We start from the raw sequence: 14,824 nt of genomic DNA on the forward strand, positions 1-14,824 counted from the left end.
CCTAAAACATAATGCCCCTTTTTAAAATACCAATTTTTAAATCTGGAACGGGAATGCCTCTACGCCAAATTACTTCCAGAGCAAGCAACTTGGCTACAAAAAAATTAAAGCATACAGTGGTTAAAATTCTTTACTTTAGGCAACATTAGTGATTGCTTTATTCTAAAAGAAAAGATTGAAGAAATCTCTCTATTCACTGCAGTTTGATTAACGACTAAAATTAGTTGTATAACTGAATTTTAAGATCTTACTTTTTTTGAGGTCAAAACATGCCACTAGTTGTATTTGGCAAATCTTTTGACCATACAATACATTTGGAAAATTAAATGAAAGAAGAAAAAAGGCATTAACAATCTTAATTAAAAGTAGTTACTCATATCATAAATGCCCTTCCAATCTCCATAGCTTTCTGTTTTTTTCAAATGACATTAAACTACAAAATTTAGAAGAAAAAAACAACAACATTTCACTTCTACTGGTGTAGCAAAGACAACTTACGTGATCAAGAACCTTTTAGCAAAGAAACACAAAAACTTGCATGATTTATGATACTTGACCAATTACAATCAATTAATGGTATATCATGTCTTGTACTGGGATAATACAACTTTCCCTTAAGTACATCACATGAAGTTTCAAATTATAATAAATCATGCAACTCTTATCAACAATGCCCTTCTGATGCCTGAGGGAGAAGGATGGGATTCACATGTAAGTCACTACAAAAATAATGGTTATTGCTCAGCTGCAGACAATCCCCTGCAATGTTACTGAAGTAGGCAAACAACCAAGCTGTTCATTTTCATTTCAGTTACATAATGGACACCTGATTCATATCTTTATGTAAAGCCCCATACAACAAATGTTAATTTACAGACTCTTATACCTAACATCTATGATTAAAAAAAGAGTATTTCAAATAACAATATCCAATATCCAAAGCTGTGCAATGTGCAAGAAACTGAAAAATCAAGCAGTTGCTACAAAATACAAGGTCTTCTGCACACTTTCACAATGGATTGGAAAGTACCAAAATCAGATAAATTGGTAACTATAAAAAGTAATTATAGCCCTTTCCAGAAATGTTGAAATGTTAATACAGATACACAGCATGTGAGTTTACATTTTAAGTGCAAAAGGATATTACCATCTACATACACTTCAATCAGTCATAACAGACATTTGATACTGCTTACAAAGCATTTAATTAATCCACTTATTACCAACATTTGTCTAATAATATCAGCATGAAACAGCTAAAGGAAAAAATATGAGGAAAATGAACAGTTAGGGTATTACAGGTGGTGATGAGATTCTCAATGAAACACTGTCATCAAAGAGTGTAGAAGTGAATTTCTTAGATGCTGCTAAGGCATAGGCAGGAATAGGGTACACCAATTACACTCTCAGATTGGATTAGCTCTTCTACAGTGTATATTACATTCCCATAATTTGCCTTCTTTTCTCCTCCTTAAGCAAGTCACTTACTGTACTTCTCCGGTGACCTTTTCCGTTGGAGCGAGTGAGTTCAGTCCTTAAGTAAAAAGATCATAGCCACTATGTCCTGAGTATTGTCATTACTAGCACTATCTTTCAAAAGGGAGTATGTACAGATAAGAGGGAAGCACATGTATGGTATAACAATTCTTGAGGATTTCAAAGAAGGAGAGAAGGCTACCTGAAAGTGGATGGTGCAAGTCAAGACACAAGAGTACATTCAGTGGATTGTGGAACTCCACCTTAGGTCAACTACACTTACTTCCTTTATCAACCACGTTAACAAATCAAATACTGATTGACCACGTAAAAACTCAAATACTGATTGACACAAAAAATAATGTTGAACCACACAAAAAAGAACAAATACTGATTGATTCACGTAAAAAATAAAGTACTTCTTAACCACATGAAAAATAGAATACAGATTAACCACATAAAAAATAGAATACTTATCAACATTTATGATTAATGGAAATAAATGACACCTAACCACATTTGTCAATTACAGGTTATCTTGTGTGCTCAAGTTCAGACCATCTTGTAAGTGTTGCATTTCACTGCATCAAAGTTCACACTACATATAAAAATAATCAATGCTTGTATTGTGCATGTACAATATCTTATAATCAATCTGGAGTTGGCATTAGAACAATGTCCCTCTTTAACGTGGGAATATCACACGTACAGACGAGGATATCTCTATCCAAACTTTTAGGTTTACAATTTCTCAATGTTCCCCCTTACCACCACTCAACACTGCCATGGATATACTTCCCTAGGCCTGACAAACATATAATTGCTTGATAAACCTTAAGTCCTCTACTCTAACATTAATGCAAATAATACTAATGCTTTTTAATGGGGAAAAAGAGGCATCAGCTGCATTGCAGAGCATGCTGATTAGCAAGTAGCAACTTCAACAGCAATTTTCTGAAATAAATCGATAAATAAAATAAAAACATCTTCCTGTTAAATCTTATTGCCATCATCTTCATTCGTTTATAAACTGAATATCTCAAAAGCATTCTTGGCACATTGTGTTAGTATACACCACAAACAATGAAAAATAAAATGATTTACAGGAACAAAATTAATAACAATAATGTAAACATTGGCACAGTAGTTAAGAGTACACTCGGACCCATTAACTTTTCGTATAGAATCTCAAAACGATATATCAACAACACAATTTTCCTACATATAACTGGACAACTTTCAGCCCTGCAAACCAATCCTTTCCACCATGTGCTTATGTAAATAAGTGTTTTTTTATTATATAACTTTGCAGTATACGACATAACATCTAAAACATTATGTCAATATCCGAAACATAACATAGCTTAAATCCTACTATAATGCAATGACCTATAACAAAATTAGTTTTCGTTTATCTTCTTGTGCATGCTTAGACAACTCCTGTCAATTAAATGCACCAGCACATGTAACTCTTCTACTATAACCATACAGTTTATCATAACACTAAATTCTCAATACAGCACTGGAAACTGACATGAGATTGCTAATCGCGCTGATAAATTCCTAAGTCTTTCGTCTAAACTGATCTCTGTTTTCTAAATATGCAGAAATCCTGGGGAGATTCATGAAATCTATTGACGAGGGTAATGGTTTGGATGGTTTTGAGATATACCTATTATCTATCAGCTGGCAAAATCTGCTAAAATAATTTTCTATCAAGTATTTCTATCACTATTGCTTTGGATGGGTGGGTTGGCATTAAAGCAATATTTTAGTTATTATTCTTTTGTGTGTGTCCTTGAGATTTGATATTTGAGAGAGCACTAGTTATGTTTAGTACTAGAAAAAAGGGAGTTTTTGTGCATACTCTAGTCATTCTTCCAAAAAAAGACAAAATGTATTTATGGTTTAGTAGCAAAGCCTATTCACACAGCAATAGCTAGTCAGAATATCTTTCCAAAAAAAGGAAATTCTGACCTGGTTTTAAATATCAGTCACGTGCAGAAGATGCTTTTGTTCGTTGAAAAAAAAAGAAAAAAAAGTCAAGAACAAATGAGAATCAACATATGAAGTGAACAAGACACTCAGTGTGCATTACACAAAACACACAATGAAAGAGTTAAATCCATTCAAAGTGAGAATGAGTATTTAATGGCCTTAAAACTAATCACTTGGGGGAGTAATGGAGGGATAATAGCATTGGAATTAGATAACAGAAGTATCTCCCTTCAAAATGCACATTCAGCTGTCATATTTCAAAGCCTGACAGCTTTGGCTAACCTTTACAAATAAACATCAACTCCAATTTGATGAAACTGTACATTGAAAGAAAATACTAAAACGTGAACACACAGCTACATTCATCTGCCTTAACCTTTCACTGTTTTCTTGCGTTTCAACATAATTCCCTACATAACATACACATCTATGTAACACTTATCTAGCAGTCCCCATCCTCGTAGATGAAACTGCGGAGTGATCATAATCAATTGCATATTTTTGAAAACATCTGGTAGTATGAGACATCTCATTAAATATCAGAGCAATAAAATGACAAAGAAATTAATCAGAGACGATGAAGAGAAAGAAAGAGAAAAAACTTGAATCTGGATACTGACATTCTCAAAATATTAAATGTGAAACTTATGCATTTCTTTTCCTTTCATCCTATCACCTCCTGCCTGGAGCTGACAGCCGAGTAACACAGTTATAAGGCTAAAAGGGTTCTTACAGGCATACGATTCACTTTTTTCGATACACAGTAAATATTATTGCACCTACAGTTTGAGCTACCAATAAGGAGCATGTATGATGAACTTGGCAGTGTGTCCATCAGCACTACATTCTGTTTATCACGTATGACAGAGGTGTTCACAAACCGTTATATTGTATTCCCTAATGATAAAACTTTATGTGTTATCAACTCAATGTCTTTGAACTGTGATGAACCTACATGAATTCTTATATTATGCTTGGTTTGTTGTTTTTAACCATATATGATATTCTTTGCCTCCATCAGTTATTGCCACTGAATATCTAAATATACAGTATATATTCATGAATTTTTGCATGAGTGTGAGTAAAAATAGAAAAAATATACATCTGTGTATGTATATATGATCTTGTATGTCTGTACCATATCTACAGTATGTGTATGAGTGTACATGAATTTGTTATGTTATCTGAGAAATCAGATCATAAAGTTTATATACTTAAAATCCCTAATGTACATAAATATCTGCCATTGGTGAAATGTATTGTATTCTATGTGACACCACAAGAGTGCTTGTCTGTTTATTTAATTCTGTCTTTGATTTGTTATGAATCACTACTCAACCACTGCTTAATGCACCTAACATAGACGGAGTAGAGAATAGGTTTAACATGTCTGAGAGGCACTTGTAACTTACAAGTAACTTTACATGTGTCAGGTAAGCATACTTGATACTCCTTATATCCTAACTCTTCTAGTTCCTTGGCTATAACCTGGCTCCTCTCCTTTTTCCAGTTGCTTTACAGGGAATGGTTAGCAAGTGCCCATGACGTGTAGTACAGATATGACCAGCAGACTTTCTCTACACTGGTCAACTCTGAATGGAGTCATCATGTTATGCTATTCATCAGCAAATGATGAAATAGATCATCAAGATCCCTTCTTTTTTTTTTTACTAATTTACAAAACTTTATATAAACTTTCTTTAAATATATATGTGCAAATATTTATATATATATCATTTATATATACCATCTGTGAGTATTTCTTGTTTTTTCATGGTAGCTGCTCAAGATCACTTCCATTTCTGTAAAACAAATAAAGAGAAATGTCATAAGGGTTTTGTTATAATAGCACTACAGAGGTTCAAAATGTACATATATACAGTGACTTTCACTGTGGCTAAGAATAATCTGTATGTGAGCAACCTTGCTCACTTCATTAGCATTGTAGAAATAAACTGTATTTTGAGGCAAGAACAATGTATGATTACACAAGCAACTATTATATAAATAATCAAAGAAAAGATAGAAGGCAAAAGCGAAGAGTCTCACCCTACCTCAAAATTGCGCATGATCGTCGTCCGAATCCTGGAGTAAGTTGGCCGTACGCAGAGGTAGCGAAGCGGCCTGGGAGGAGCGTAGGCGCGACTGCAGATGCTCCACCTGCAGTTCGAGATTTTCTACTGTTTCCTGGAGCTCATCGTTTCCTCGTTGCAGTTTCCTGGTGTTGGAGTAGGAGGAGGTTTGTAAGGAGATTACAAAAAACAAACATTGTACACAGGAATAAATGGATAATCGTTAAAGAAATAAAAATATCAATTTACAGATAAAAGGAATAAATTGGTGTGTTAAAAAGTAAAAGGAAACTATGTTAATAAGAAAAAGAAGTAAAAGAAAAAAAAAATTATAGGAAATATGATAGTTTTCAGGAAGAGGAAGAGGAGGAGGAAGAGGAAGAAGAAGAAGAAGAAAAGAAGAAAACGGGACAAAAGACAAAATAATATATACAAGAACAACTACCAAGCAATCCCAAATTTTCAGAAACAGCACAAGGCAACACCCTAATTCCCAAACCTGATATTATTGGTAGCACCGTCGACTTCGTCCTCGGAAGCTGCCAGCTCCTTCTTCAGCTCCTCGACACGACCTCTGAGGCGCTTCACTTCACTCTCGTATTGGTCTGCACGTCGAGTTGTGTGCTGGAGTTCAACAGACTTGTCGGCTAGGACCTTCTTGAGCTTGGCGTGTGCGTGCTTGAGTTCCGACAGTTCCTGGAGAGAAACAATTGCAGAATTTAATAACGATTTGATATATACATATATCAAAAGAAAAATGAGATAAAACAAAAAAATATAATTAAGTCATTAGTTGGCTCCCTTTTCCCAACACTCAGAGTGACATGCTCCCATCATATAGCATAAACCAACTAACAATACTGTTTTTATTGCTCACTAAATTATAACATACATTATCTGCAAACAGATTTTAAAGGAAATGAAGTTAGAAACATTGTAAACATCTGATCTATTTGGGCCTTCGACTCACCTTATACTTATCCGCAATCTCCTGCTTCAGCTGAGCAACGTCGGAATCAGGCGTTGAAGCTGTGAGTTTGCTCCTCTTGTCCAGCCTCTCTTCCAAGTCGCTGACCTGGGCCCTAAGCTTCTTGTTGTCTCGTTCCATGCCTATTTTTTCGCTCTCTAGCCTCTCTCTTCGGCCCCACTCTTTAGCGTTTTCTTCTTGTAGACGTTCCAACTCTGCTCTGAGATCTGCCAACCTGAATAAGCAATAAAAGTATGCTTAAAGAGATGCAATATAAAGATATGGTCATTTACTTACTCCATTGGGTTTGCAAAGATAAGAGTTTCGTGAGCATAGATGAAGGGAGAAATCCTTTTTTCTGGCATACCTTTATAAACAATAATTTCAGATCAACTCATTCTAATTAGTATATCTATCATATGGATAACTGTGGCACTGTTTTCTTTCTTTTCTTTTCTTTTGCCCTGTTTCGTCCAGTTTCCACACATACCAGAGAGCAACTGCCTCATTTCATCCTTTAAGGGTTAAATATTCTGTATGACAATGCAACAAGAAAATTGGTAACAGAACTCTTAAAGCTGGTGAAATAATCATGTGTATATGTATATATGTATATATATATATATATATATATATATATATATAAATATATATATATATATATATAGATATATAGATATATTTATATATATTATTATTATATATATATATATATATATTATATAATATATAATTTTTTTCTTTTCTTTTCTTTCTTTCTTTCTTAGCAAGCATTAACTTTCACAAAGAAATCCAGCTGTTCAAATTGGCCACTTTCCATAAAATTATCTTTTATGTGACTGAATTTTCTTTTATCTACAACATGAACAGTGTTGGTATGAAAATGATTATTTTCCAATTCTTCTTCATATGTAAAATGGTTTGCATAAAGGAAGAAATATAAACTGACTGTATGATCATAAAAAAAAACATTAATATTTTCTTACCTAGTTCATTGAAAAAAAAAGAAGAAAAAAAAAAAAAAAAAAAAAAAAAGAAAAGAAAAGAAGAAAGATCTCACTTCATCTAAAGACGACAACTAACCTGCGATCAACGCATTCTCTTGATGACGCTTCATCCAGCATCTCCAGCTGTAGGCACTGTACTTCCTTCTGGTGTTGGGTGCGAAGTGAGACCAGCTCCTTGACGGCCTCCTGTCGTGATGCCCTGATATCTTCCAGGCGGGCACGTAGTTCATTAGCCTCTGACTGCCATTTAGAGACCTCGCGGTGAAGTATCAGCTTTTCGCTGTGGAAGGTGATGTTGGTGTGAGATGATTGAGGTACTTTATACTCATTATTTTTTCTTGTTACAAAAAACAGGTTTATAATAAAAGCATAAAACAAGTATTTTCAATAAGCAGGTAATATGTTCTTTGTGCATTTACAGCTTAATAATGGAATGATATCAATAAAAAGGAGCTTTATAGAAAATATTATAATTATCAACCCACTGCAGATGGGGTGGATTTGCTTCATCTTCAGCTGCATGCGACATACCTAAACTTTTCCCACTCTCTTTCAGTCACTCGTTTCAGTAATTTTTGTGTTTGTACTTTTTTTGTGTTTTATTGTATTGAGCGACTTATATGTGTTATATGACAGACTCTATCAATGCTGCAGTTAACTAAAATTGTAGTATATGGTCTGTATCAGCTCATCATTTTCTTTATACTCAGTGTCATAGACGTATTGCAGTTTTATGGGAGGATAAAAAGCAAGTTTTTTTTTTTGTATTCAGGTACTATTGTGAATGAATACAAAAAATGTAGCCATCCACAATGAAGATGACATGAAGATGTAGGGAAGAGGAAGGAAACCTATGCTTATAGTCTTAGGTTCTAGATTTTAAGTGAAACCTATTTTGCTTAATATTATGGCAATTATAGTAATTATGACAGAATTGTCATCATCACTCCCTAATACATACAAGGCAGCCCTACTGACACAGGAATTCATTACATACACTGCCTGCACATCCTTTGTCACTAGTACTTTAGAGCAGGAGGTCAGCAACTTGCTGTGTGCCATCGCTCTCTAAAGATAGTTCTTGCTAGAGACCATGGATAGGTGCCATTCAAGGATCTCTCTACTGCTAGTGCTAGGAGAAAGTGGTGCCATCTAGGTTCTAGATTTTAGGTGAAACCCATTTTCCTTAATATTATGGCAATTATAGTAATAATGACAAAATTGTCATCATCACTCACTCATTATGCATAGTACAATAAAATAACATGGTGATCCAAAATCCCCCAAACTCATGTACTTCATGACACCTGTCGATGGGCCAAAGGTGTCAGCAATGGGTTAATCTATACACAAAAAAAACAGATAGAGAAAAAAAAGTAGACTTTTATGCAGCACTTACTCTCTCTCAGCTTGGATGGTCTTTGTGGCCTCTTCCAGTCGCAGCTTCATCATCTTCACCTGCTGCTCAAGGGTTTCCTGCTCTGGGGTGATGCCAGTGTCATCTATAACTGAGCCACCAGCACTACTTTCCATGACACTCCCGCCATTGTTTGTCCTCCAACCTCTCCTGTTGACACCGGGGTTGGCATTGGCACAGGTATCGCTGGGTCGAATAGGCTCCTCATAGCCTCCCTCACTGCACTCACTACCGCCGCACACTTCACTCATAGGGTCTGACACTGCTGATATTCTGGGGTTGATGTGACACGTGTCTGGCAGGGGGTCTGACATGGTTGATATTCTGTGGGATGGGGACGGCTGAGTACTGCTGTTGCCACTCCCAGTGGGTGGCAATACAGTGCTGTCTCTGAACGCTTGCTCCTGCTGCTGACTGTGGATCAGTTTCTCCTCCACGTCATTCTCCCTCTGTGGGTGGTGGCAGTTTTCAGGCATCTCCTTCACTGCACTGTCTTTTAAGTACTCGTCACAGATGAGGTCCTTGACCTCTCGACCCGCACGGCACTTCTCACTCAGGCGCGTGGCCTCGCTGGCTTTGTGGGCATACACAGACACATTCTCGACACCGCTCTGTGGAATGCCTGCCTCGACGTTCAAGCTCTCCTCGTGGTGGCTTCCACGAGAGCCAAACATCTCCTCCAAGAGGCTGAAGTTGGTGTTCTTGGCATCACGGATGAACTGGAGTTCGTCGCTGGACAGCTTCTCTGCTTCAGTCTGGGTGATTGGACGGGCGGGAGTGCTGCCATCTCTCTCGGGCGAGTCTCCTTTGTGATTGTTCTGAGGGAGAGGGAGAACAGTGAGAACAATAGATATATAAGAAGGATACAAAAGATAATGTGAAGGAGAAGTAGGATAAGATAGAAAGGGAATGAGGAGATGGTTGGGAAAATTAATGAGTAGAAGAAGAGTAGTAGGGAAAAGGAGGAAGGAAAAATGGAACTTTTTTTATCTAATGCCATAATACTGAAATTAATTATGAGCTAGCTAGAGAAGGCCAATGTTCATGGGGAGTGCCTCCTATTCATTCATGTAAAGAAGGAAAGGAGATGGAGAAGTAGGATTTATTACAAAAGGTGAAGGGGAAAAAATAAGTAAAGGAAGAAGTGGAAACTGTGGAAAAAAAAAGAAATGGAAGTTGTGGATGAAGATGAAACAGAAGAAAAACAACACTGGATGTAGATTCTTATGTACCACAATCTTACTTTGAAAAAAAAGGGGGGGAAAAAAACAAGTCCTCACCAAACCCTGCATATACTCACAATATCCTCTGTATCTACCTGATCTCTCAGATCGGTTGGCTTTTCCACCAGGTCATCTTTATTCCTTGACCTCATCATATGTGTCTGGCTTATGAGGGCCATTTGGGCTTCCAGGTCGTTCTTCTCTCGTCGCAGGACTCCTGTCTCTCTCTGGGAGACCTCGAGGCGCCCGCGGAGGATTCTCACCTCCTCCCGTGCCTTGTTGCGCTCACTCCTTACCTGTGGTGTTGTGAGAAAAATACTAATAAAAATACTGTATATATGTCTATGTATCTGTGAATATATATATATATATATATATGTGTATGTGTGTGTGTGTGTGTTTCTGTGTGTGTCTGTATAAAAAAACAAACATATATATCTGTAATAAGTATTGCTTATTTTTTTATATTCTAATAATGCTCTACCTGGATCAATAAGTTGTTAAAAGCAATAACTATCATGGGCTGCAGTATCTAGCAAATGTAATGATTGAAAATATCTATATCAATACCAACTTCTTTCTACTTATATATAAATCTCTCTCTTTCTTTACATACACAAATACATAGATAAATATTTTTATAAATAAACTTCATATCTAGAACTATATCTAAGAGTATCTATACACTTCACCTTGCTCCACTTTTCTCTCCAGTTGGCAGTGCAATCCGACCACCACCTCATGGTCTTCTCCATCTGTGTGGCACGGGCTCGAGCCTCCTCCAGCTCCCTCTGGATGAGTTCCTGAAACAACGTTCCACCAGTAAGAGAACTGCATCCCTGTGTTTTTTATTCTTTACTGAATAGTTCTAAATATGCTGGTTACTTTTAATATAAATTATGTTTGCCTTGGTGAAGACTTGGGTAGTAATTCCATTATTGACTATAATTGGGAAGTTAAATAATAATAATCTTAATCATAAGTACTTATGTCTGTTAGGACACTGAAGTGGACCTGTTATGAACAGTGTTATTTGTCCAAGAGATGATGATATTTGAGATTTAACTATATATTTTAAACACTTTCATAACAGTACACATGTCTTCATGTGCGATTACTATTTTAGGCAAAGCATCTTTAATATTTGTCTTTCCTTGGTTACCAGTAATCACGTGGTTGAACATACAGCCTGCCGGTGTCATCCTAAAGCCTGCAAAAACATGCTCTCAAAATTAAGCTTAAGGATGGGAGAGGAATGCACAGCAGGTTCTCACCAGATTCCTGCAAAATCCTCTGTACTGTTAAAAGCCAAATCCCATGAGAAAAATACAAGAAAAAAAGAGTGGAATCTTTGACATCAAGAGAAGAAATTAGTTATTTAATTATTTGATGAATCCCACAAGGAAAAAAAAAGAAAAAAGAGAGAGAGAAAGAGATAGAGAGAGAGAGAGAGAGAGAGAGAGAGAGAGAGAGAGAGAGAGAGAGAGAGAGAGAGAGAGAGAGAGAGAGAGAGAGAGAAAACCGGTGGGATCTCTGATTTCTTGAGCAGGCAGGAGTTATCTCTTCCACACAATATTTTTCTTTATATTTCTAGGATTTTTGAAAGCATGTATAGCGGTTCCTTTCAAAACAACTGAACAAAGAACGTCATTCTCTCTTCTTCCCATTAGTATGGGAAGAACCTTGTACCATATGAGGCTTAAATATTGAAAAGGCTATTAGTGTCATTTTGTTTGTTAAACAGCTGATTTATATTGATAGCATAAATATCACCTTACATTTCAATTTTATGGATTAAAAGAAGGGAAAAGGAGGAGGAGGAAGTGAGATAGGAAGAAAGGGGAAAAAGAGGACATAGAAATGATACAGGAAAGGGAAGAGGAGGCAGAAGAGGAGGAACGGGAGCAGGAGCAAGAGGAGGAAGAATAAAAGGAATAAGAAGAGATGAAAGAGCAAGGATGGGATCATGAAGAAGAGGAAGAGGAAAAGAATGAGGAATAAAAAGAGGTGGATGAAAAGAGGAAGAAGGAGGCATAAAAGAAAGAGAAAGCAGAGAAGCAGCAGGAGGTAATACATAGGAATGAGGATAAGGAAAGAAAAGCACAGGGAGAAAATACTTTTTGCAGGAAAAAAATTCCTTTTTTCAAAATCATAAAATAATTCAATAAACGGATAAAACATTTGTCTCTTTTATGGAAGTAGCTTTGTTTTTAGGTCAGAAGTTACACATTTCCATCTCACTTCCTGTGAATCTGGACCTAGAAACCGGAAAGAATAACAAATCACTAAAGCCAAAAACATCAGACAGCAAAACCATGCAGCAAAAACCTCATGTGATTCCATTCATCACGAAATGAACACGAGGCAACATCCACCAGAGTTCTAGCCGCCGGTATGCCAGAGCTAGAACTTGGATCAGATTACTTGCCAGCACGGGACCTTCCCACGCACTCGCTTCAATTTCCACTGAATAAGTGGACACCGGCCTCCCTGAAACTGCAGACAGGGGTGTTCATCGGCACTTGTTTGTGGAATAGCTTCGAGACCCCAAATCAATCTGACCTCTTATTTACCACTCTTGAATTAATGATTATTCGCAGCTGTTGTGTTTAGTAGGTACGTAACCGATTGAAATTTAAGAATTCTATATTTTCATGTCGGTTAGTAGGCATTGGTTAATTACTAAAAACTATTTCTAATAAAATGCTTTTGCTGATTTTAAAGGCCTTGTTCATATTAATCATTACTGTAAAGCATTAGATGAAAATGACTTTAACAATTATTGCATCTATCATATGAAAAAAAGAGAGAGAAAAAAAAAATATTGTGCAGCAATCAATACAGACCACAGTAGGTGTTTCTTAAAGAAATTATTGTTTCTTTTATGCTGAAGGAAAGTTTCCTTCTATTGGACATACATAAAGACAAGATAACAATCACAATTGAGAAACCGATATAACTTAAGTATTTATATTCAGTGTAAAATAAAAAAAAACAAAATAAAATAAATAAAATAAAATAAAATAACATATAAGTATTTACATGTCATTTTTCAACAGGATAAAATGAAATTCTTTAATTTTCTATATAAGATACAGAAAGCTGAAGATATGCTCTCTATAGCTATAAGCTGCCACTTAAAAGACAACAAAAAACGATAATAACATATATAATTCAAAAGAAAGAAAGAAAAAAAATTAACCTTGAGAGCAAACTTCTAAAATCAACATGGGTCCTTGTCTAAATTTCCACGTCCTATCAAACAACTTTATATACATCAATATCAACTATTCCCTAATCTTTTCTTCTCCCCTTGATCTCTCCTTCAAAAAGACCACAGCTCTTACCTACACACCAATGCCAGTACATGTGAGCACATAGCTGCATCCATCTTACCTGCTTGTCATGCCAGTGGTAGGGTAAGGACACTGGATCGTGCGTGTGGGGGGGAGGTGGATGAGGATGTGCCCCTGGCAGAGGAGCCTGGGCCCCACGTCGGGATGAGCCACCACCTGACTGGGCCATGTTTCACCTCCTGCAAAAGACGTTTCTGTTAGTAGTGTCGTTTTAAAAGCTGGTTTGCTGATTTATTTTACTGTTTTTGAGGTTGAGGGACTTTGGACCATCCCCCCCAAAAAAACAACAACATATATATCTATATATTTTCATTAGTACTTTTTAAAGAAGCAGGTTCACTGATTTATGTTGGTTTCAGGATTTCTAAGGTCATGGGTACTTCGTCAATGCAGAAAAATAATGAAAAAGCCTATATCCTGCCAGGTTAAAACTATCTTATGAAGAAAAAGGACCAAGTACATCGAGAGAAGAACTACGGAAGAACACAAAAAACAGCACTGTTAAGTATACAATATAGTCTGCACAATGTGAAGGTCTGGCTACAATCTGCTCACACAATTAAGTATTGCTATGGGCTCTTCACTTCTCCCTGTAGCAATAGCAAACAAACCATCACTGTGTATGTTCTGGTAAGATATAGCTTATCAACCTGTGATGATACAGGGTCAAATAAGAAATGGGTCTAAACTTTACCTTTTTGAATATACTCATATAACTCACCGAGGCCATGGCATTATTTGATGCAGTCCTATTTTGAGCTACGTGATACTAATAGGTATAAAATAAAAAAAACTGCTGAACATAACAGTAGGTCGCAATCATTTTTCAAAATCTAGGTCATTGTAATTTATGAAATTCCATTAATCTATACTCAGGTAGCTAAGTCTAGCAATGTTGTGGCCTCCACGCTTCTAGATCTGGCGAAGGGAAACGAACCTCCCCTAAATATGTGTTTTCCCAAGATGGACCTTATCGACCTCAGTGGCAATTTATCGTCAATAAAGAACCAAACCCAGATCAATCTCTCTAAATGTGTATAAGGGAAGTTTACTGGAGGCCATGGCATCACTTCCATCCTGGTTAAAACAATTTTGTCTTTTCTCTATGCCAAATATGTTATCGTAACTTTGTAGAGATAACATGACTGTTATTGATACATTTTGGCGAATGGTAGAACTAGTTTTACCATCGACTGATGAAGTACTATGTTACATAATAGAGTATTGCTGTTTCCAGAAATTGTAAATAAACATAAAGACATAACACAGTCAACCTAACTAAAATTAAAACGTTCTCTATCAAAAATG

At 36.3% G+C, this 14,824-nt stretch overlaps 1 protein-coding gene across 2 annotated transcripts in view; it reads right to left on the reverse strand.

The window, feature by feature from the left end:
* Positions 1 to 342: 342 nt before the first annotated feature.
* The window catches only part of LOC122252827 (coiled-coil domain-containing protein 102B), a 15,149-nt gene continuing 667 nt past the window's right edge, over positions 343 to 14,824 (reverse strand). Inside the window, exons 2-10 of one of the 2 annotated variants that reach the window (XM_086556508.1) lie at positions 13,557 to 13,695; positions 10,853 to 10,963; positions 10,256 to 10,456; positions 8,920 to 9,755; positions 7,597 to 7,800; positions 6,517 to 6,748; positions 6,046 to 6,242; positions 5,529 to 5,692; positions 343 to 5,276 (exon numbers count right to left, since the gene is read on the reverse strand). In XM_086556508.1, the coding sequence (XP_086412634.1) occupies positions 5,530 to 5,692; positions 6,046 to 6,242; positions 6,517 to 6,748; positions 7,597 to 7,800; positions 8,920 to 9,755; positions 10,256 to 10,456; positions 10,853 to 10,963; positions 13,557 to 13,685 (2,073 nt within the window). In that variant the 5' untranslated portion in view covers positions 13,686 to 13,695 and the 3' untranslated portion in view covers positions 343 to 5,276; position 5,529. Of the gene's footprint in view, positions 5,277 to 5,528; positions 5,693 to 6,045; positions 6,243 to 6,516; positions 6,749 to 7,596; positions 7,801 to 8,919; positions 9,756 to 10,237; positions 10,457 to 10,852; positions 10,964 to 13,556; positions 13,696 to 14,824 lie in introns of both variants that reach the window. The other variant, XM_086556507.1, reaches the window with a different exon arrangement.

Source organism: Penaeus japonicus, unplaced genomic scaffold (assembly GCF_977035675.1).
Source record: "Penaeus japonicus unplaced genomic scaffold, GWHDUDI00000001_assembly GWHDUDI00000032, whole genome shotgun sequence".
NCBI lineage: Eukaryota > Metazoa > Arthropoda > Malacostraca > Decapoda > Penaeidae > Penaeus > Penaeus japonicus.